Source organism: Copadichromis virginalis, linkage group LG17 (genome assembly GCF_057382275.1).
Source record: "Copadichromis virginalis isolate Kocher_CV1m ecotype Utaka linkage group LG17, C_Virginalis_male_GT1.1, whole genome shotgun sequence".
NCBI lineage: Eukaryota > Metazoa > Chordata > Actinopteri > Cichliformes > Cichlidae > Copadichromis > Copadichromis virginalis.
The window spans coordinates 13,427,741-13,450,908 of NC_140634.1; the positions used below are offsets into that span (position 1 = coordinate 13,427,741).

The 23,168-nt window shown below is 39.8% G+C and overlaps 1 protein-coding gene across 2 annotated transcripts in view; it reads left to right on the top strand.

Moving 5' to 3' along the window:
• adcy1a (adenylate cyclase 1a) overlaps positions 1-23,168 on the top strand; it is a 64,574-nt gene that overhangs the window by 24,458 nt on the left and 16,948 nt on the right. Inside the window, exons 6-16 of one of the 2 annotated variants that reach the window (XM_085436321.1) lie at positions 1,370-1,528; positions 5,221-5,362; positions 7,458-7,613; positions 10,308-10,502; positions 12,166-12,263; positions 12,411-12,495; positions 13,234-13,323; positions 14,950-15,224; positions 15,629-15,755; positions 15,855-15,998; positions 16,130-16,246. In XM_085436321.1, the coding sequence (XP_085292447.1) occupies positions 1,370-1,528; positions 5,221-5,362; positions 7,458-7,613; positions 10,308-10,502; positions 12,166-12,263; positions 12,411-12,495; positions 13,234-13,323; positions 14,950-15,224; positions 15,629-15,755; positions 15,855-15,998; positions 16,130-16,246 (1,588 nt within the window). The remainder of the gene's footprint in view (positions 1-1,369; positions 1,529-5,220; positions 5,363-7,457; positions 7,614-10,307; positions 10,503-12,165; positions 12,264-12,410; positions 12,496-13,233; positions 13,324-14,949; positions 15,225-15,628; positions 15,756-15,854; positions 15,999-16,129; positions 16,247-23,168) is intronic. The other variant, XM_085436320.1, reaches the window with a different exon arrangement.

Genomic DNA, 23,168 nt, shown 5'->3' on the forward strand with positions numbered 1-23,168 from the left:
TCCAAACAATTTCTAACCACATAGATTTGGTTGACTTCCAAATCTATTCCCTTTACTTCTTTTTCGTTCATTTGGAACCTAAAAGACACTTGCTTGCACGTAGCCCTGGTTTCCGCCCCTCTCCCTAAAAGCATGTAGACACCACGTACACGGAGAACCTTTGCCTCACTTTCCTGTGTGAACCTGCGCCTGTCATGTTCTTTGCCCCACCGCTCTGTCTGGGAGGATGGATGCCGGAGTGGGAGCCCTTTATCTCAAAGGACAGGTGCTGCCATGCACACGCATTCCTCAGTATGCGTGTGAGTGTAAGATGTCCCTTCTTCAACCTTATGGGCAAACCACATTTTCTTTTCTGCCATCCTGTATACAGACACACCCACCCCACACACACGCAAATACACACTTTGTGAACCCTTTGCCATTCTCAATTTCCTTCCTCGTCTGTGACTGTCTCACATCTGAAGTGGGTGACCTCCCACAGGTTACTAGGTGATTTACCAGGGAGGAGAGGCTCTGGAAAAGTCCTGCTTTTTCGTCACTGCCCCACAGTACGACTCAGGGAAGGTGATCCACACATGCGCATTCATATTGTAAACACATACATGTGAACATAAACTTTTTTGAAGGCGCATTGAGTAGTTTGTGCTTTTTTTGGAACAAAGTTGAAATGTGTTGGAAGCGTATGATTACAGATGCGCCTCTCTACATCAAAGATTTTGTACTCGTGTAGCAACCCTGAATCAGTTTTGCTACACAATTCAGAACTTTAAGATTCAAGATTAATTCCATTATCATAATCTAACACGAGGCTGTAAAACAATATCCACAAAAATAGCAATTTTAAAAAAGGGCTCTTGTGCTCAAATGTGGTTGCGCTACAGCAGATGTTTCTGGTTGGCTTGCCACATGGCAGGAAGGTAAACAGGTTGTGGCAGGGGGTGGAATTGTCTTTTAATATATTTTGGGTTCTGCACCAACATTTAACCTCATTGTACAGCTATCACTGATGCTTGGTAGATGGTTGCCTGATTTCTTCCAACACATCCCATACCAGTTAGTGGTGTTTCCTGCTGGGAAACAGCTATACTTCTTTGCAGATGTTAATAAGACCTTGTTGTGAGAATTTATCCTCTTTAAGTTTGAGCTAAAGGTCACTGTAGTCTAACCTAGTGTTGTTAACACTCAGTAATCTGGAGAAATTTGCTGGGCATCTTTTACTACCCAGCATTATCATTGCTTCAGCCACACTGCTTCCTATATGGCAACAAAAAGAAAAGAAAACAACAACAATAAAAGAAAAATGCTTTAAATGTTAAATTGTCCTGGTTTTTGTTCAAGTAGTTCTAAATCATTCTTTCCCCCCCTGCAGGTCGGTGGTGGAGGCCACAGAGGTGGATCTGAACATGCGCGTAGGCCTGCACACAGGACGGGTGCTGTGTGGCGTGCTGGGCCTGAGGAAATGGCAGTATGATGTCTGGTCAAATGATGTCACACTGGCGAATGTGATGGAGGCTGGAGGGCTGCCAGGGTCAGTACTGACTGTTACACCCACTGAAAATCAGACGAACGCAGCACACACACTCATGCAAAAACACAGAATACAGTATGTCAGCTACAGTAATATGACACAGTGCTATGACAGACTTTTTGTATCTGTATGTACACTACTATGTTCATAGACTTCTCAAATGGTTATCATAATTCACAGGGTCATTTACATAGAAATGTAAAATTACCGTATTTTCGGACCATAAGGCGCACTGAATTATATGGCGCATTAAGTGAAACAAAACAGTCTGATAAGTCAGACTTAACTCATTCTTCTTGCTTCCTCCACTTCCGTACCATTAATTCATTAATGTTGAATTCTCTCACAGCTGCTCTATTCCCATGTTGTTTCAGTATATTAATGACTAAGCTGTTCTCCTGACTGAAGTTTGGTCCTTTTACCTGCCATGCAATTGCATTTGTCCATAACCATCAGGAACCCTCACGTTGCCATTTAGAGTGAAAAAAAGTTAGCGTTCATCTTCCAGTTTCACTGTGTTTATGTTATGCTAACATAGCTGTGTTGCTAGTGATCAGGTAGCACATCATTATATACCAGCTAGTCCAACTTCAGTAACCCTACAAATGTCACTGCTGTTTAGTTTTCTGTCTTCATTTATGTTGGAAGTGATAGCAGAGCTGTACATTTTAAGTTTTTCAGAAATCTCTCAGTCAGAATATGCTATATCATGTTTAGGTGGTAACTAGCAAGCTAACTTCCTGCTAACTTCTAACTCCGTTAAATTTAATAAATTCTGTTTTCATGGATGCCCGGATGTTAAACTTAATTGTTACACCTGGTAAAGCTGCAAAATGATCATTTTATTAAAGATGAAACAATTTAGACCATGTTTAACTCTCAGTAATGCCGCAGTGTTCGTTTGACTTTGGAACCTGAAGGGACAGAGTTTTGGACTCAGATTACTCCGTGAGGCTCCTGACTACGGTAGCCATAACGCTCCGACAATCCATCAAGCAGTGCGGTTTTGTAGCTTACGAAGTCATACTAAAGCATTTTTTGACAGATTTCTGAGCCCGTGTACCACATAAAATCGGTTTGAGGTCAGTAAGCACAACCAGAATTCATACATAAGGCGCACCGAATTATAAGGCACACTGACGATTTTTGAGAAAATTTAAGGATTTTAAGTGCGCCTTATAGTGTGGAAAATATGGTACCTTTAAAAAAAAACAAAAACAGACAAACAATGAATTTAGCAAGCTATTGCTTACCTAAGTATTTTTCAAAATGTATAAAAATTGTGAAAATGCACTTGATCAGTCACCCATTTTCCATCCATTAACTGAAGATCAGTGAAAAAGTGTATAAAATAGTGTTTGAGCATGAGCTGACATTGTTACCAGATATGAAAGAAAGCTTTCGCAAGACTCTAAGCAGTCCCATGGAAAACTGTATCATTAGCTTGTTGGACAAACTTTAAAAAGCTAGAAGCTGAAGTACTGATTTTCTGTAGGTCTCTATCAGTTTTTCACATTATTATGAAAGTTTGGCCCCTGTGTTTGAGGCAATTGTCCTGTTGCATGATTCAATTTTGGTCCAGCTTTACCATTTAGGCAGATGCCCTCACATTTGACTCTAGAAAATGTACAGGTCCTGTGCCTGAATCATCACCTCTCCAACACTGTGCTTGACAGCTGGTAGGATGTGTTTGTGCTGATATGCTGTCTTTGTTTTCTTCCAAACATGTTGCATCATGGCCAAACATCTTTACATTGATTTCACCTGTCCAAAGGACATTGGTCCATTCTCATGGATTCTTTAGCTACAGCTTTGCAAACCTAAGCCATGCTACCATGTTCATTTTAGAGAGAAGAGGCTTTCTCCTGGCAACCCTTCCAATCAAGCCATAGTTCTTCAGTCTTTTTCTAATAGTACTGTTCTGAGCTTACCATTTTACTTGCTAACTGAGGCCTGTAGAGTGCATGGTTTGCATGGTTTGACTTGGTGGGATGTCCACCCCTGAGAAGACTGTTGTGGTGTGTTAACACATACCTGGATTCTCCAGACTAGCAAACTGCAGTATTATAAAATATAAACAAGATATAAATTCACTAGCTGTGTCCATGTCCTCATTTTAGGCTTGACAGCGTTTTAGTAGATAATGCGCCCTGCCACAAAGCAAAAATGGTACAAGAATGGTTTGAGGAGCACAACACAGAGTTTGAGGTGTTGACTTTGCCTCTAAATTTGCCAGATCTCAATCCAGTCGAGCATCTTCGATCCATGGAGGCCCCACTTTGCAACTGGCAGGACTTAAAAGATCTGTTGCTAAAAGCTTGGTGCCAAATACCGCAGCACATGTTCATATTAAGCAGCGGGTCATAATGTTATACCTGATTGGTGTATACGTATATGCAGCCATCAGATTATGTTTTGGACAGCACCACATTTTTTGACATCAGAAGAGATCATATTGGAAAAAAAATACTAGAATTTCACTCACCGCACTCAAGCACAAATTTATTGGACTTTACTACATATAATTAGTGTAATAATCTCATACTATAACTTATACTAAGCTATGGTTTACAGTTTTTGTACTTTTTCCAATAAACAGAAAAGATATTACAGGTCCGATTGAATAAGCTGCTGCTTACAACTGTTGTAAGATACATCCTTAAACTTGTCATGTCGATCTGACCTAGAAAAAGCAAAACAAAATATCAAAGCAATGTAAACATAAAACAGCATCCCTGAGTAGGCACACCAACATCTGCTCAACAAGTAACTGAGAGATCACAACCTGTGTTAGTTTACAGAGTTGTACCAAAATAAACCACACGGTTCATCCTGATATTTTAAGTGTTTTTAACTGTTTCCATACAACATCTGGATTGACTTGGCTTACTGTAATCATTTGTGGAATCATTTCGTTGGTGTTCATGCTAATTGTTGATGAAATAGTAAATAAAATGATCTTTTAAGAGGTCAACTTTTCCCACATTCTGCCCTGAAAAACCATTGCAAGAAAATAATTCAGATTTAATGTAGTTGCACAAATGTGCTAACTAGGACATAAACAGCAGCTAAAAATAAAACTGACCACCATGATTAAATTAATGTCACTTCATTAAACTGGCTGCAGAAATGATCAGACCTACACAGTGTATACGGACGTGGCTGGGTTTCTTTATTTTGTTTACTAGTTCTTTTCAGGTTACGGCACAACTCGAGCCAGGAGTCAGCTCTTCTCGAGGCTTCCTCCACTGCACACTCTCCCCGTCAGTCTCCTCCGTTACTATATACAAGGAGAGAGTGATTAGTCTCTGCACAAACACCTGTCCCCTCTGCCACCCCGACGCCGCCCCAAGAGCTAGCTGCGCCACCCGTCCCACGGCAGCAGGCCAGAGACCACACCCCTGCCACATTGGCATACAGTAACAAGCAGATTTGCATTTTAAACAGCACTGAAATGAGATCGCCTGTTTGGCTAAATTTGGTTCTGTTTCAAGTGAGGTAATAAGATTTTAGGACTCGTTACCAGATTAGATGATTTACCAGGATGAAAATTTCTATGAAGTGACGAGTTTTGAGCAAGCCGAGGGGCTATTAAGCTGATAAAAATAATGAGGGGATAATGATTTGAGACCTTAGTGTTGGACTTTTTATCACCAACTGCTTTTTGTCCTCTGCTTTGCTTGTGCTCCCAGCAAGGTGCACATCACAAGGACCACCCTGGAGTGTTTGAACGGAGACTACGAGGTGGAACCGGGCTTTGGCCACGAGAGACATGCCTTCCTACAGAAGCATCACATAGAAACGTTTTTCATCGTGCCGTCACACAGACGGAAAGTACGACAGAATGATTTCTTTTCTGCAGATTCTCTTACAACCGTATAACTTGAGAGGTGACACAGCTGTCAGTGTTGTAACAGTTAATCCTCTGATGGAGGGAGAGGGAGGCAAGCCATGTGCTAAGCTGGCATACACATGACTAGTATCAATATCTCACACCAACTGCACATGTGCATCGGAGCTGGCTGTTCGTGTCAGAAAAAATGTTTTAAATCCCTCGTAAAGTGCACATGCACAACGCTGGCACCGGCATGCACGCGCAGATAAACACTTGATCCAGGTTTTGTAATATCCCACATTCACAGTTTACTGTAAAAATCCCACTCAAGCCTACTTGATTTCCATGAATGAGACAATTCTCCACATTTAATTTCATGCCATGTCCTTTTAACCGCTTCATTAATGGAGAATATAAATTTTGAATTTGAACATTTTTGAATTAAAAGATTTTTATGGATAATTAAATGGAGGGAAGATGCAATCAGAAACACTGATGTTAAATTGTTTAAGTTGTGGAGGGTTCCAAAATAATAATAATAATTATGATGAATTGGCAAGAAATAATATTACTTGGTTGTACAAGTAATCAATGGTGCATTCGTCCCTAAAACAGAATATATGTTGCTTTTATTTCCACACATGACACTGAAGTAAATCTCTTTCGATTTTTAAATCAAATGAAATCAAGACCTGATGTCTTCTCTGTCCCATCTAGCCTAAAATGAAGCATAACAATAGTGAATTTAGGATTTTTACATTTGTTTGCTTTTTTAAATTTAGATGCATTTTACTACTTATTATGAGAGCTGTGCTATTTTTGGAGCTACATATTTGTTATTGTCATTTTACATTTACTCATATTTAGTCATATGACTAAATGTAAAAAGAGCGTGCCTGCTTGTATTGTGCTTGTTCAGATCTACTGCGCATTATCATAATACATTTTCTTTATTTGTAATATATGTAGAGTGATACGTCTGTCCTAAGGGCCAATGGCAATACATAGCTCTGATTAATGAGGACTTAAAGGCAGCCACTGGCGCAGTGTGGCATGACACACATTTTGTGTTGCTACTGTGTTGTTGATAACAGCTGGCTAGTGGCGACTTTTTATTGACCCTGTAGAATACAAAGAAATGAGCAGCACATTATTTTTGGTAATATATGAAACTGATTTAAAAAAACAAAACAAAACAAAAACATTTATTGTTTTTTCAGCCCGTATAAAAAAACCCTTAAAACCATAATAGCTTTAACAAATTTACAAACATAAGAAATTTAATAAGACTTACAATTTCCTTGATCTTAATGAAAGCTTTATAATGACCCACAACGGTCAGGGTGACTTGAACTAACTAGTCTTTAAGCACCCTTAAAACAATGAGAACAAAATAATCACATTCACATGTCCAACTATTTAGTTAAAAGATTAAGTACCTTTAAAATACATGGCCCAAATCAATAATTGTATTAATTATAAAAGCAATAGTAATGTAAATGTTCCAGCCTATTTAACCTTTTTTATCTCAACCATATTTAACGTAGTACAACAGCAACAGTAATACAAAAATCCTAACAATGTATGCCACAAAGCTAAATTTATAAGTCTGATACAGCACATGATAAATGGTAAAATTCTAATGTTATGGCAAATATCCATATTCAAATACGAGACTGCGTAATGCTAATGATAATTACTTTGACTTTGGCATGTTTCAGTTTCATATATTTCACATTTTCACTTCGCAAGCAAGAAAAAATAACATAAAAAATGAAAGACGGATTGAATTTATAGATGTATTAGTTGCGAGTTTTTGTGTTTACTGTTTGTACTGTCAATTATTCTATCAAAGCTGTGCTTAATTGTGCTATATACACTAGGCTAAATGTTAGCTTTTTCATCCTGAAAAATATTAACAAGATAAGAGACTTAATGCTTCACTTGATTTATGTGATGTTTTCTTTTTCTTCTTTTTTTTTTTCTTCAAAAAAGCCTATTATAGTATATCATATCAAGCCTTAAATGTGTTTAGTATGTTGAGTTCTTTATCAAATGTTCTATTTATTGTTTTATTTTTATCTTTATTTCCAGATCTTTCCTGGTATTATCCTATCAGACATCAAACCAGCCAAGAGGATGAAGTTCAAGACAGTGTGCTACTTGCTTGTGCAGCTCATGCACTGTAGGAAGATGTTCAAGGCCGAGATCCCCTTCTCCAATGTCATGACCTGTGAGGATGATGACAAGGTATGTGTAAAAAGCACTAATGAAAGCATCTCTTTGGTTTCAAATTACAAAAGTAATTTGCTATGCTTGCATATGAGTGCACAGAATATGAATTACTAGTTCACATAGTCAAATGAAAATCCTTTTATTAGACTTGCCTATAGGTGTTTTTTGGGTGGATTGAAATCCTGCTTGGATCCATAATCTGCATGTCAAACAATCACACAAGAAAACATTAATATGTATTTAATGTTTGCTTGTATTGTATTAATGAATTAATATGTACATTTCACATCTTCAGAAGTACCACAGTACTCCTGCTTTATGACAGTCTCTTAAAAAGTAAGCCACTGGGACTGATACAACCACTGACATTGACTTTATATATGCCAGATTGCAATTTCATGTCCATATGAGCATCACCTTGTTCTTGTTGATGTGTTTCTTAGCTCTGTGTGTGACGAGGCAGTGAGTCAGTCATGGAGTCGTCGAGTGTTTGGGCGATTGGTGTTGTGTCACAGTGTCTGGCTGTCAGAAATAGCCTGCTAGCTCTAATCCGCCCAACTCTGTGAGCCAGTCCAGGCATTAGCACTTCATGATTTTGATGAGGTTGCATTACAACTGCTGGTAATCACCCACTGCCTGGTATCATCTCTCATAATAGCATTAGACACATTGTTATATGATTATCCAAGTAGCTAAAATCCTTCCTTTGTGACACATAGCAAATCTATAATAGAATTATGACTGGGAATTGTTTGGTGCTATTTACAAGATCTAATCTTGCTATACATGAAAAATTAAAAATGGTGACTCTTGCTTCACTGTCACCTGTCAAGGGGCGGAATACATTAGGCAGCAAGTGAATATTCAGTTCTTGATACAGATGTGTTGGAAGTAGGAAAAATGGCCGAGCATCAGAATCAGAGAGACTTTGCTAAGCCAAACTTTGATGGCTAGGACACTGACTGTTCCAGGAGGAGTTTTCTAGTTAGTACATACTAAAAGTGGTCCAAAGAACCGTTTTGAATGACAACAAAGTTATCACCATGTTCATCTGGGAAAGTTTGTGTTTTGAAGCGTTACTTTGATGGGTTCACAAACATAAAAATGTTCAAGCTTTAGACGTGATTTCAAATATCTCAGTGTGACTGAGCATCTGTGGAATATTCTAAAAAAACAAGTCAAACTGAGGGAGCCTTCACCTGGCAACTTTGCTGCTTACATCTTTTTGCTACAGGACATCGTCAGAAATCTTGTGGAGTCTCGATTCCCCAACAAGCAAAAGCTGATTTTATGACTAAAGGGGGTCTTTAAAGCATGTATGCAGGATGTGGCATGTACTGTGCTTTGAAACACATTATCTTGATTAGCTTGCACCCACTTTGGGGGCACTGTGGTCAACATTAGGAATAACTTTGATTGCTGCATGCTGTGAAAGGAGAAGGGGGGTATCCAGCTGGCAGCACAGAAAGCTGTGTGTGTCAACAGTTGTGGAGCTCGGTTTTGGTCAGTAACACATGTAAAGAGCTTGGATTTGTTATTCGTTCTTCCAAATAGGTCCATAAATCTGTTATACCTTCAGACATAATAAGGAACAGGAGTTGAAAAAGCAGATCTTAAAGAAAAATGTCTTCATCTAATATTATACTGTAGCCAATGAGCAGTAACTTCTGCAGTTAACATACCATTCTATAGTTTGTTATCATAATTTTCAAATTGGGCATTATTTTATTCATTATCGTATTTGACAACTGAGTTCCATCTCCCTGGATAATTCCACCCACAGGACCAATAAAAAACCGCCACACAGAAAAAGCAATTAAAACACACCAATGTGTACTTTGTCTACCTACTTATTTTCTGATTAACTGCTACCTGAAACTTCAGTGTGATGTGACATTAGTGCCTCGGTTGTATTACCAGCAGCAAATAAGTATTTATAACCTTATCATCAGATTGTATATTAGACCTTTTCTCTTTGCCACCATCAGATCAAAAGCACAATGTCAGTACAATGCCCATTTTAATGAGCTATACTTCATATCTATATATACTTTAATTTACATTATAAAATGTTATCACATCTTAATCTGCTACATGGAACTTGTAGTAAGTTGACATGTGATCAAGAAACAAAAGAACCCCCCCCCCCCCCCCAAAAAAAAAAAGGCTATTAATGGGTGGTGGAGCAAAGAAAAACTGCTTCTTGTCTTTTTTTTTTTACCAAGGTCTTTTAATGATAAGAGCCTTGTGCCGAAATTTGTGCCTGAGCTCTAACTTCACAGTGGTTAAACAATATTCAAGGCCCTGTGGTTTTGATCGATTAGATTTAAAGCCTTTTGCATGTTAATTTCTTAATCTGTTTAAAAAAAAAATTCAGTCACCTAACTTCTAATTTCAGCCTTCTCTGCATTTATGAATTTGTGCACGCATAACATGCGTGTGTGCATCTCTGTGAGCTGCTATTGGTAGTTTGATGGTAAGTAATGAGTATTATATCCTCAGATATTCAGACAAGCATGTCTGCAAACTTTTTTATCGTCTTTATAGAGTTATATCAAATTCTCCTGTGCTCAGGAGCTGTGTAAGTGCTGAGCTCACAAAACTCTTCATTTGTATGCCTCACCGCATCAGCTGACAAGCAGTCAGCCTTAACGCACGAGGCAGGTCTCTGCAGAGACTGATTGTGTTGTCTTTTTCGCTGTATGACAGCGGCGAGCTTTGCGGACTGCATCGGAGAAGCTGAGGAATCGGACGTCTTTCTCAGCCACTGCCGTGCAGCACTCGCCAGGAACGCGAGTCAACCGCTACATTGGGCGGCTCATCGAAGCGCGTCAGACCGAGTCTGAGACATCAGACCTCAACTACATCACCCTGTTCTACAGGAGCAGAGACAGGGAGCGCAGGGTGAGGACACACGAGACCTGAACATCTGATCGAGAAACACGTAACTTTTCAACAGATATACAAATGTATTAATATATACTTTGCTCAAGATACAACATGCTTCGTGACTGCCCCCCCTTCTGTCTTACACTCGCACATACACACCCTACACGAGCTCTAATTCTCTTTCTCCCTCTCTCCCACGCCTGTTGTCTATGTGTGTGTGCGTGCAAGAGGAATCCACCCACCCTCTCAAGAGGGGGTGCAGATAATGATTTGGGAACGTCTGAGCAGCACACGTGATATCTTTCTGCAATGTGTGCGTGGGTAGCCATAAAGAAGAAGCAGAACAGAGATGGGTTCATGCGTCGATGTGTGCGCGCGTGTCAGCGTCTGCATTTAAAGTTGTTTCAGAAGAAATAAAACCTGTGCAAAGTAAAAACATAATTAATTGCCTCTCATGTTTAACTTGTTTTAGCCTTGCTATCTTTTAGGAGAAGCGCAATAAATAAAGAAGACACAAATGAGCATAATGGGTTTTTAAAAATATATTCCTGCACTACACGATTTATTTCAAAACAAATTTACAAATTTAGACATCCCCTTTCCTTTCTTTTGCAAGAGATAAGTGAAGTTTTTTATTAGTACAAACATGAGCCAAAAAGCCTCTTTTCCAGTTAAATAAAAACAATTGTGGTATTCTGTATTCTGGGTAAAAACTATTTTTCTTGTTAGAGTAAAAACAGCTGTGATAAGTAAATGGCTTATGGCTGTCACTTTTTGTGGTCATAAACAAGTGAGGATCCAATTGGAAACACCGTAGGAGACGGAAAAATCAAATCCTGTATTTTCAAAGGGTAAACAGAAGGCTCTGCAGATATGAGGCAGGAAGTCTAAAATGTGTCCTAAAAGTCTAGGTAGGGTAGAAGGAAAACAAACTAGATTCAGGATCGGATTCAGGAATAACAGAGAGTTGTGATAATGACAAATACTGAGGTAGGACATGGAGAATAAATGAGCACAACAGGGAAAGGGATAATAAACCACATGTGAATTAAATCAGGACAGCAACCAGGGCAGACAAATGAACGAAAGGCGGACAGGAACTATTCTTCGAAATAAAGCAGAGAATATTAAAAGAAGTAAAAAGAATGAACTGTAAGATAAAGACAGGTGGAACAATGTAAAAAAGATGGGTGTACCTTCCAGGTCTGTGGCAGTGTCTTAAACCTGCATTCTTTCTAATGACCAGCAGGGAGAGAATCTGCTGGTTTCAAAAACACAGTCTGAATGTATAGAAGTCAGCCCTCTGCCTCTCTGATCCATTACCTCAGTAAAGACTTTTCTAGTGAAATTAAGTGCTCACTCACTAGTTTCAAGTCACACTGAAACTATCGAGATGTAAAAACCAACAATAGCACCTTTAAACTTCATTAGTATCATACCATGTTAACATTTGTAGCTGGTCAGTTTCTAATAAAACTGAAATGACCATGTAGTTGTCTTCAAACAATCTTATGTACTTATCTCTAGGATGATGTAAAAGCAATGCCAGGATTCCCCATGATAAAGGATTTCCAACACAGTGCTCTGAATCGACCTACACTGTTTTTACAATGGATGGATGGATTCTTTGTGTTTCCTCTTCTATTTACATTTTAACTCTTGTTTCCTCTTTTCTTAGTATCATCAGGTATATGATGACCAGTTCATCAGTGCTGTGGTTCTTTCTCTGATCCTTGCTGCCCTGTTCGGCCTTATCTACCTACTAATGATCCCACAGTATGTAGACACACACATTCACGCACAAAATGTCCAATCATATTACGCAAAAAAGTTTGTGGGCCAGTTAGAAAAGGAGCTGTTTTTCACGGCATTTAGTGAAAACTGGGAAAGCCCTGCTCACGCTCTTGTCTCTTTGTCTCTCAGAGGGATGCTGGTGCTGCTGCTGTTGGTGCTGTGTGTGTGTTTCCACGTGGCCTGTGTCATGTACCTTCATCTCACCAGTGTTCAGGTAAGACTTCCAGACCTCTTCCAGCAGCCTCACACGTGTAAAGATCACACTCTTAATACACTCTTTGTCAGTGGTTTTAGTCACTTTGTTGTTGCTTTGGGCCTCTTAACGACTATTTTGTGTCTTTTTGTTGTCTAATTCTTTAGGAAGTTACTTCATATGGCTTTAAAATAATTTTGAGTCTCTGTAATTGCTTTGCTTATGTTGGGGGGTATTTTGTATTTCTTTAAGGTAATTTTATATATATGTTCATTGTGGGTTTTTTTTATTTTAGAGTTGTTTTTTCATAATCTGACATTTCTTAGATAAATCAGTGTTTCACTATCACTACTATAACTTCATAGTTTTATTTATTTATTTTTATTTAGCCTCCTTTAGCATACACTTAGTGGTCTCACAAACCTTTTAGCATTTTAGCAGTCTTTGATTAATTATATTTTTGTGTGTGAAAAAAAAGCCTTCATATCGGAGCACCATAATCATTTTTGCATAGTGAGCGCATAATCTCCATATGACACTGTGGCATCATGCTACATTGAACTATCATCATACCCTTTAAGTGTCTCCTCTAATAGACCTGAACATAATGAGCCACACCACAAAATGCACTCATTTTATTTCCAGTCCTGGTTAATGATTTGTCCAAAATGCATTTAAAGTAGATAAACTGGTGCTTCATTTACTCCTTCTATTTTCCGCCTCCCTGCCAACCTCCCTTTCCCTTTCCTCTGGCTTTAGTGCCAACCGGGCTGCCTCACCATCCAGATCCGAACAGTGCTGTGTGTCTTCCTCGTTTTGCTCACCTACTCTGTTACCCAGGCCTGTGTGGTAAGTGTATATGATTTATATAAATGATATCATGGTCTGTGTTCAAAATCAGTTACTATTCACTATATGTAGTTTGGCATATTACCTATTCATGGTTGATATACCACAGTTATGTTGAGTGAAAGGAGTTGTCAGAGTTTCATCATTTCAGTTCTGGTCTAAGGAGCTCGGAAAGAATGCGATTGGACTTCTTTAAATTTTGTCACCTCTCATTCGAGAAGCGTCTTCAGTTCAAGTAGGGATTGTCCCTTAATAGGGTCGTTGGTTACGGGTCAAACCACTGTGAGATCTTGCCTCACTCTACCTTGTGACCTCTATAGGTCACCTGACACAAGATGTGAGTAGGGGTTGAGGCCCCTGGGAGGGATATCAAAACTGCACTGGAGGTGGCCTCTTTCACTCCTCTTTCAAACCATCTGTCTTCTCTGTCCTAAATGTGAACATTGGCATCCTCGAAAGAGTGTCCTTTATCCTTAAGATGCAGATGTACAGCTCAGTCTTGTCCTGTCAAGGTGGCTCTTCTATGTTGTGCCATGCGTTTATGGAGTGGCTGTTTGGTTTATTCAATGAAGAAGTCAGAGCACTCCGTGCTGCGCTGCACAGCATATACTGTGCTGTTCTTCTTGTATTTGGGAGTTTTTTGTCTGAGGGTGTGGCTGGGTATGAGGTGCACTGGGGTGTCATGATTAGAGATAATTCTCCTGATTTTCTCTGACAAAACTTCATTGTTGGTCACGATTACAAATACCAAATCTGATTTGACTGCAACTTTATCAGAGAAGCGCTTGTGTCAGCACACCACTATTTTATTTGGATATTTTTTTCTTCTTTTGTTATTTTTCAAGGGAAATGCCCATATGATTTTTGTTTTAATAGTTAAAAAGTTGGCACCACTATAATCAGGATATAGGTAGCTTAGCATAGCAGAAGAAGAAAAAGTTACTTTAAGCTGATGTCACCCCAAAGGAATTTGCACCTTCTCCTGGGGATCTTTTTCCTGATAGTCAAATATATGAACTACTACATTATGAATGTACTAGTTTAGCATAGCAAAGAAACACAAATACTGGTAAAAACGGGCAGAACCCCTTTAACAACCTAATATGCAGACCAGTGTCTTAAGAAGACGGACGTCACATAGCCAGGCTTGCATTATTTCAGCTTGTCGTAGACCATTGAATTTGAACATTCAGCTTGATCAGTAAACAGTTTATGGCCTCTCCAGTCATCATATTGCACATGGGTGTACTCTAAAGATAAATGCGTGCATGCAGAATCTGTCTGTCTCCTTCTGCAAGGCAAATACGACCTGAGTGCACCAGCAGGTTGGTCTTACTGTTTATATTACACGGGAAGATAAGGTTCGGAAACAGAATCCAAAGGCATGGTTTATCACACTGTACTTACGCTTTATTCAAATGTTCGTGGTGCTCTGTACCCAGACGTGATGTAGCAAAATAATTAGTCGAGGATCTCTTGGAAAGGAACAAATCAGGCACATAGATTGTTAAATTGTCTATTCAGGTTTCTAACCTTAATGCCATTAGATCAATGAGAAATTTATTATTTGATATTAAATGTTTTAGGATTTTTTTAAGATAAATTATCAAAGTAATTGTCTTTCAGGTGGGTTGTGTTCCCTGGGGTAAAGTTGGGACAAACTCCAACCGCTCTGTGGAGAACATCCCCGCAGACACTCTCATGGTTAGATCTGCTAACACCACAGCAACGGACCGGGCTTGTCCCAACATGGCCTATGCCTTACTCTCCTGTGTGGCGGGGACCCTCACCGTGATTCCTTACATTCGTGTCTCCTCGCTCCCCAAGATCCTCCTCCTCTTTCTACTCTCCATCACATATGCAGTTGTCATGGAGACCAGTGGTTACCGTCAAGCTGTGGGGTAAGCTGTGCTGTCAAGATTTGTATATGTAATATATGTAAGGTTTATGGTTATAGTCAGGTTTGGCTAAGTGTGCTAAGTACAAAAAAGTTGCTGTTATCCACAAGAACACAAGAAAGTACAAGACAAAAGTTCAAAATCCTATCAAATTATTATCAAAATATTAAAACAGTAGGAGAGGAATTGCAGCAAAATCTGACATATTTCCCTCATCAAAATACTCAGTGTAAAGTTCTGCTTTACATTGTATTTGCATTTGAAGCATGTATTTCTATGCATATTTTCCCACTTTATTCTTCCACTCCAACACATTTCAGGGCATTGTTTTGTATTGTCATGAGTTCTTCCCTACATAACAAAAATAATAAACATTATAAAAATGTTTTTATGTCTCCATCTTCCAGTGGTGGCTTTCTGCACACACGGGGCTATGACCCTGTTTTGGCAGTGTTGCTTTTTTCTGGAGCCCTGGCTCTGCATTCAAGACAACTGGACCTTAAATTGCGACTTGACTATCTCTGGGCAACTCAGGTGTGTGGCTGCTGGTACATTCAACATCCTGTTCTTGCTTCTAGGGTTCAGTTTTAGTAAGGATTTGATCATTGTAATACAGATTTGTGTTTTCTTTAGTGCCTATGCTCAGTCTTGGGTTGTCTCAGTGGATCATCAAAGCCTGGATGTTTCTATTTTGGGAAGATGCTGCATGTTTGTCTTGTCTGCAAATCATTATCTCCCTCTAGTGATAAGGACGGGCAATTACATCTCCTCTTTGCTGTAAGCTAGAGTACGCCATCATAGTGCTTAAAACTTAAAATGTCAAGATCAGTGCCACTTTTTAAAGGATCTGCTATGTGTGTGTGTGTGTGTGTGTGTGTGTGTGTCGCGTGATTGCTGATGTCATGCAGGCGGAGGAGGAGAGAGACGACATGGAAAAAGTGAAGCTGGACAACAAGAGGATCCTGTTCAACCTGCTGCCAGCTCATGTGGCTCAACACTTCCTGATGTCAAATCCCAGGAACATGGTGAGCATCTGCGGGCATGTCCAGGCTCATCCAACAGGGATCGTCAGTCTAAAGTGCGTAAGCACCTTTTAAATCAGAAAGCACACCCTGACACAGTAGGTGCTTTAGGAAGCTCTGAGGTTTAGGTTTGCTGACTTACAGGTCAGAAGGTGTCTAGATTTTTAGGTGACAAGTCAAGATTCACACCTGTTTGTTTTTTTTTTCAACTATTTTGCCTTTTAATGTAAATGTCTCAGTACAGTGCATGTATGTGGGTTTTGAGAAGTTTAGTTTCTGGTTTTGCATTTTCAGGAGCTTATATCTGAGGAATTTGAAGGTCGAAGGTGGAGGGAAAAATCTAAAAAGCATACATTTCTAAATTTTGTTATATCTTATCAATAGTTTTGTTCTGTTACAGTAATTCCAGAATTGCTGTTACTCAATTTGTTCTTTGAATTAGGAAGTAATTTCAAATTCAGTTTTTCACATTTTGGTTATCATCTTATGTCTTAAGTATTATGTCTACAAGAGATATGGTTAAATAATAATCTTGTTAGATTAATGAATAATAAAAAGACATACCAGTAAATCATATCATCTGTATGGCCCTTACAGGTCATACAGATTTGTAGACCCTTTGCAGGGACCATAGACTCCCATTGTTGGGAAATTATCTCAGCTGTTTAGGACAATGACACTGCTATCCTAACCATTTGTTTTGAAGCACTTAATTTTAGCATTTCAGTGACAACATGATGTCGTGCTAAAATAATTTTCTGATCATTATATAAGAGATAAGATAAGATAAGATAAGACTTTATTGATCCCACAACGGGGAAATTTTTGCGTCACCTCAGCTCAGGTACAGATACCAGAAGGAAATACAAAAATACAAATAAGTACAATCAATGAAAAAAGTAAGATAATATACTATATACAATGGTAGCATACACAGTATGTGATTATGGATATAGTTGGAAATATGGAAGACATAAACTATATAGCTTGGAAGGTCATGGAAGGTCCATTATGCATGAAGTGGTGACCGTGGATGTTCACAGTGTCCAGTGACTTATGACATCGTGATTGAGGAGTTATAGAGTCTAACTGCTGTTGGGATGAATGATCTGCGAAAGCGCTCCTTCCTGCAGCGAGGGAAGGAGTATAATCCAGTAACTCAGAATAAGAAGGAGAAATGAATTTAAACTGCAACTTGACGTGTTTGCAGAGACACACAACTGTGGGGATATGTGTTATGCTCGTTCCCACTGTAATAAAGTAGCGTTGCTAGATTAAAATGTCCTCATTTATTTCATACTGGGCCTTAGTGCAACCCCTTAGTTCTCTCTCAATCCCAAACCTTGCTCTTTAGCCTCATTCCCCTCAAGCCAGCTTAATATCATTGGCTGTGTACCTCAGATGACTAAAATAAAGGTACCTGTTCTCGGTGACATCATGCAGAACCAAGTGCAGATAAATATGCATGAAAGTGCAAGCAGAGAAGCCTGAGCTTTAGGCTTTTACATATGGCTTCATCATTTCAAACTTTATGCATATGACGGTAAATGTGAAAGCATGTGATAGGTTCCCTTTCATCTTCAATACCATTTTGAACAATAGAGGAGTTTTATGGCTACTGTGAGAGTACTGGAGGCTGGAATTTGTTAATAATAATAAAAAGATAAAATAGTTCCTTCAACAATCGGTGGGGCTATACATGAGACGATGTAGGATGGTCTGAGGCTGAGACTCGTAAACACAGGGGGGAGGAAGTCAGGAAGTATGTTTCCAGCACATTGGTGACCCCACAGAGTTACGGTGTATAGAAAGGCTTCCTCTCTTTCCTCTGGGCTAAAGTTCACTCATATACTGTATTCATAACACAGCACAGTGGGACTCCACTGCCTGGAAGTTGTGCAGCTCCAGCATAATAATTTAACCAAAATTTTCCATGCACATGAAACTGCAGCTTTGACCTGCAGGCATGCTGATCTCATCTCATAAACGATCGTTGCATCATTTATGTAGCTCTAATGTATAGACGGTATTGTGATTCACGGCAGTTGATCTGCTTCACATTCGTCTTTATTTTCTAGCTCTATTACTTGTTTTAGTTTTGTCCCCTTTGCAATATGTCTTTCCTGAGGATTGTTGTATTGTTATTTCTTAAGGGGGCAGTTAAACCAAACGACACAAAACAATATGTTTTTAAATAGACTATAAAAATATTTTTAGTCATGTCACTGCAAGAATTCCCAGCACTTAGATACTCTCAGATTTAGTGAAAATCATTGCACAGATATCTGCTAAACAAGTCAAGATAAACTGATATTACTATTATTACTTCTTATTTTAACTTTAATGTATTAATGTAGCAAATATGCCCTTCACATTGTTTTAACATATGTAACAGTAATAGTACAAATCAGTGGTTGTTACCTTAACATTTGATCTGGGTCACTGGGATGAGCAAGTGACCGGTATGCTGAAAAGCTACTGCAGGGGTCCATGTTTAAGTCAACCCTGCACCATTTCCTGCTTGTTGTTCCCTCCTCTCTCTCCTGCCTACTTTGCTGTTGTTTCAACAATAAAGTCTAAAGGGACTAAAATCCCTGACTGCTCATTTTGGTTACAGCTTAGAGCGAACTTAGACAGCAAACTGTATCAAAGGTCTTCCAAACTTGGGGCTTCTTAAGGACATTGGGGCTGTTTTTGCTTTCTTTTCATTTGAATTAAAAGGTCTGGATCTGTTCTTAAACTCTTCCACAGACTTTGCTGTATATGTTAAATTAACATATATTTATTAGGAAAGGGTGCTTTTGATGTGTATTAAAAATGCTTTGGTTCAATGTGTTTACACCTGCTGCATCTGATTGATTATGCATCAGTATTTTACAGATATAATGACATTAAGGTTGTCTTAAATCTTGTTTTCCTTGCAGTAAGAGAATATGCAAATATCAAAATCAGGATGTTCAACTGAAGAGCTCCCCTAAGCTTGACTTCAGCTGGTAGTTTCCAGTGAGTGCATATAGTACAGTTCTGTCAGGAGGATTGTATTTAAATCAGCATCCCATCAACTGTAGTATGTATTTGGTGATTTGGCTTTAGTCTGGAATGTTCCTGCCCTTCAGTGAGCATTCACAGAAAGCCAAAAGACAGTGAAACCATCTACAAGACCCAACACAGTTTAGAGCAGGCATCACTTACAGAGAACTAATAGTAATACTATTACATGGAGAATCCAAGGTGAAAGTACGTTACAAAGTGTTTGTCAGAGGGGAGCAGAAAATGAAGCGGCCAAAATAACTAACATGTCATTTACCAATCAGGCATCAGCTGATGTCTGCTGTCAGTGATATTAGTTGATCCACCAGGGTTGCTAGCTAAACTTATATGTAGTCATCTAAGTATGCTTTGAAAAAACTAATGCCCATACTAGAGGGAAAACAGGGACTTTTTTGTGAGTGAAGGAAAATGAAATGTAACTTCAGTGGTTAGTGGTACACAATGAGAAATTATAGTGACAATTTCAGGAGAAATGCACCAGGGATAGTAGTATATTGCTAAGAGTATGAAAGCAGGGGGAAAAGAATCCTTCAACAGTTGTCTTTCAACTTGTCACACTCTCCCCCACTCAAAAAATGTCACCCCGACATTATACCAACAAATTGCTTTTCAGTCTATATTCTCTTGTAGTCAGGACATCAACAGTAGAGTGAACCAATGTAATAATGTGGGTTTAACACCTGGGTTTAACACCTGTTTCACCACAGTCCATCACTGGTGACTGCAGACAAAGTCTATAACCAGTCCATATGTGAGTCTTCACAAAGTCTATTGTCTATGGTTATAATCCACAGATGGGGAAAAGTTAATGTCTTTTTCTTGATGACAGTCTGTAAGTACAGTTCTCAAGTCATCAGTGAAAAAGTGTCAACTTACATTTGCTGGAGTCCATACAAACCAATGGGCTGGGTGCAGTATGACTGCACAGCTGGAATCCATGGAACAAGGCCCGGGTACACAGGAAGCAGTTGCGGTACTGGCTAAACACTGTAGCAAGATGGGGTGCCCAGTTGGTCATACGTCATCCGTCTTGGCGGGTGTCTCTCTCGCTGTGGCCACTGAGGCGTCTCCTCCTCAAGTCTCTCGAGTACAACAGGTGGAGGAGGGGCAGGTATGTCACCTGCAGTGGGCTCTGCCTCCTCACAAGTTGTCTCCATGACAGCTGGGTAAGGCGCCTCCAGATGGTCTCCAGCAAGAGGCTCTGGTGTTGGTGCAAGAGCAGGGACCGAAGCTGCGGGCTGAGATGTTGCTGTGAGAAGTTCTTGTTCTGATGGCTGGGACACAGGTTGATGTGGTGCGTAATGACAGCGGTATTCATCAACATTGCCCTCACCATCAGAGTCTGGCACAACAGCGACGGGGGGCGATCGTGGCTCAAGAGTTGGGAGTTCGCCTTGTAATCGGAAGGTTGCCGGTTCGAGCCCCGGCTCGGACAGTCTCGGTCATTGTGTCCTTGGGCAAGACACTTCACCTACCGCCTACTGGTGTTGGCCAGAAGGGCCGATGGCGCGATATGGCAGCCTCGCTTCTGTCAGTCTGCTGTGGCTACAACTGTAGCTTGCCTCCACCAGTGTGTGAATGGGTGGATGACTGGGTGTGTAAAGCGCCTTGGGGTCCCTAGGGGGGACTAGTAAAAGCGCTATACAAATACAGGCCATTTATCAGTCTTTTTCTGTTCATGTCTTGTACGATTATCTTTTTTCAAAAGGTAAGTGGTCACATGACATAAGCAAGTTTCTGTGAAGCACTCTAGAGCGCCCTCTGCCTCTCTCCGGTCTTACCTCATAGATAGGGAGGTCAGGCCCCATTTGTCTGACTACTGTGTGAACAGTGTCCTCCCAATAGTCTCTCAGTTTCCCTGGGCCTCCTCTACGTGTCAGGTTTTTGACCAGAACTCTCTCACCAGGTTGTAACACAGAACTCCTTACTTTTGTGTCGTAGTGTCTTTTGCCCTTTTCAGCAGCTTTCTTTGAATTCTCATTTGCTATAGAGTATGCTTGTTCCATGCCCTTTCTCCATTTTTCAACATAGTCTCTGTGGTCACTAAAATCTGTTTCTGAGTATAGTCCAAAGAGCATATCTACTGGTAGCCTGGGTGACCGTCCAAACAGTAGGTAAAATGGGGAGTAGCCAGTGACTTCACAACGTGTGCAATTATATGCGTACATTAACTTGTTGATAGATTCCTTCCAGTTTGACTTTTGTGTTTCAGTTAGCGTTCTAAGCATTTGCAACAATGTCCTGTTCATACGTTCAACTTGACCGTTCCCCATTGGGTGATAGGGTGTTGTCCTAGAACCGGCCATGCCACACAGTTTCTTGAGCTGACTGAATAGCTGATTTTAAAATTCACCTCCTTGGTCATGGTGAATGCAACAGGGGAAGCCAAACTTTAGGGCATAGTCATTGAATATCAGGTTTGCAGCAGTTTTGCCTGACTTTGAGGTGGTGGCATAGGCTTGCGCAAAATGTGTGAAGTGGTCAGTTATCACTAGAATATATTCATAACCGCTTTTGCATTTTTCAAGATGGAGAAAGTCTATACACACCAGCTCAAAGGGCTGCGTAGTTACAATGTTTGTTAAAGAAGCTCTTGTTTCATGGCTGGGCTTTTTCTGCTTTACACAGGAACAAACGTTGGTCACAAAATGCTCGATGTCTGCCTGCATGTGTGGCCAAAAGAAGCGTTCACGTATCAAAGACACTGTGCGATCAACACCTTGATGGCTAGGGATGGGTATTGATAAGATTTTCACGATTCCGATTCCATTTTCGATTCTGTTTAAGGATTCGATTCTTTATCGATTCTCTTATCAATTCTTTTTTTTAAAAAGGAGAACACTAAGGTCGATCAGCTTAGAACTTTGTTTTATATCTTCTCTTTGAACAAGATAGAAATTTAGGAGTAACATGGCTTTACAAACCCAACAGTGAGATCTTAAGAGATCCAGCCTATGGCTCTTCAATGGGGTGTCACAGGATCCCCAGGAAAAAAAATTGTAAATGTAAAATAATAAAATAAATATTCTTCTGTAGCAATAACAAAGTATAACATAAATTATTCTGTAGCAATTACACAAGAATATCCAGTAATGTCCCTGCCTACAATTAAACACATTCACTTACCGAAAATTGGGGGCATCTGCTGTGGCAAATGGGTTCAAGCCTTTTACCACAAACGTAGTCACTGCTCGGTGACATTCGTCTATCCTGGCCTGAAAGGAGATGCTACCGGTAGACTGCAGGGAGAACTACCAGCATCTGAGCCAGCCAGACTTTGTCTGTCTCTCTCATCATGGTCACCTAAATGCACAGTAATGGCAGGTTTTGTAATAAGGCAGATCGCGCTAACATAAATATGCACTCTTAGTTGATTATTCACCTGCCGCATTAACGGGAGAGGACGTGCAAACGTTACCGCTGCTGCTGGGTTGAAATTCACGAGTCCGGAGCGGAATTAAAAACACGACATTCATTTAAGGTTATCGTGTGTTTTGTGAGCAAATGCTTTTGCATATTCGTAGCGTTTCCTCCCTTAAATGAAATATCTACTTTGCAAGTATTGCAAGTTGCCCTGTTGTCTTCCGTTCTCGTAAAGTGTAATCAAACTTTTGAGCGTTTCAGCCACCATGTTTCCTGCCAGGTAAATGATGCTCCGCAACGTGGTGACGTGATTCGGGGCGACTGGAATCGATAAGGGAATTGTTTGCAAAAATGGCAAACAATTCCAAGGAATTGAAACAGTAGGAACCGGTTCTCAACAAGAACCGGTTTTCGATACCCATCCCTATTGACGGCCCATATTATTGTGCAGCTCTTCAATTACAGTCTTTTTGAACTGATCTGGCAGGACTAGCTGTTTCTGGGCAGAAGT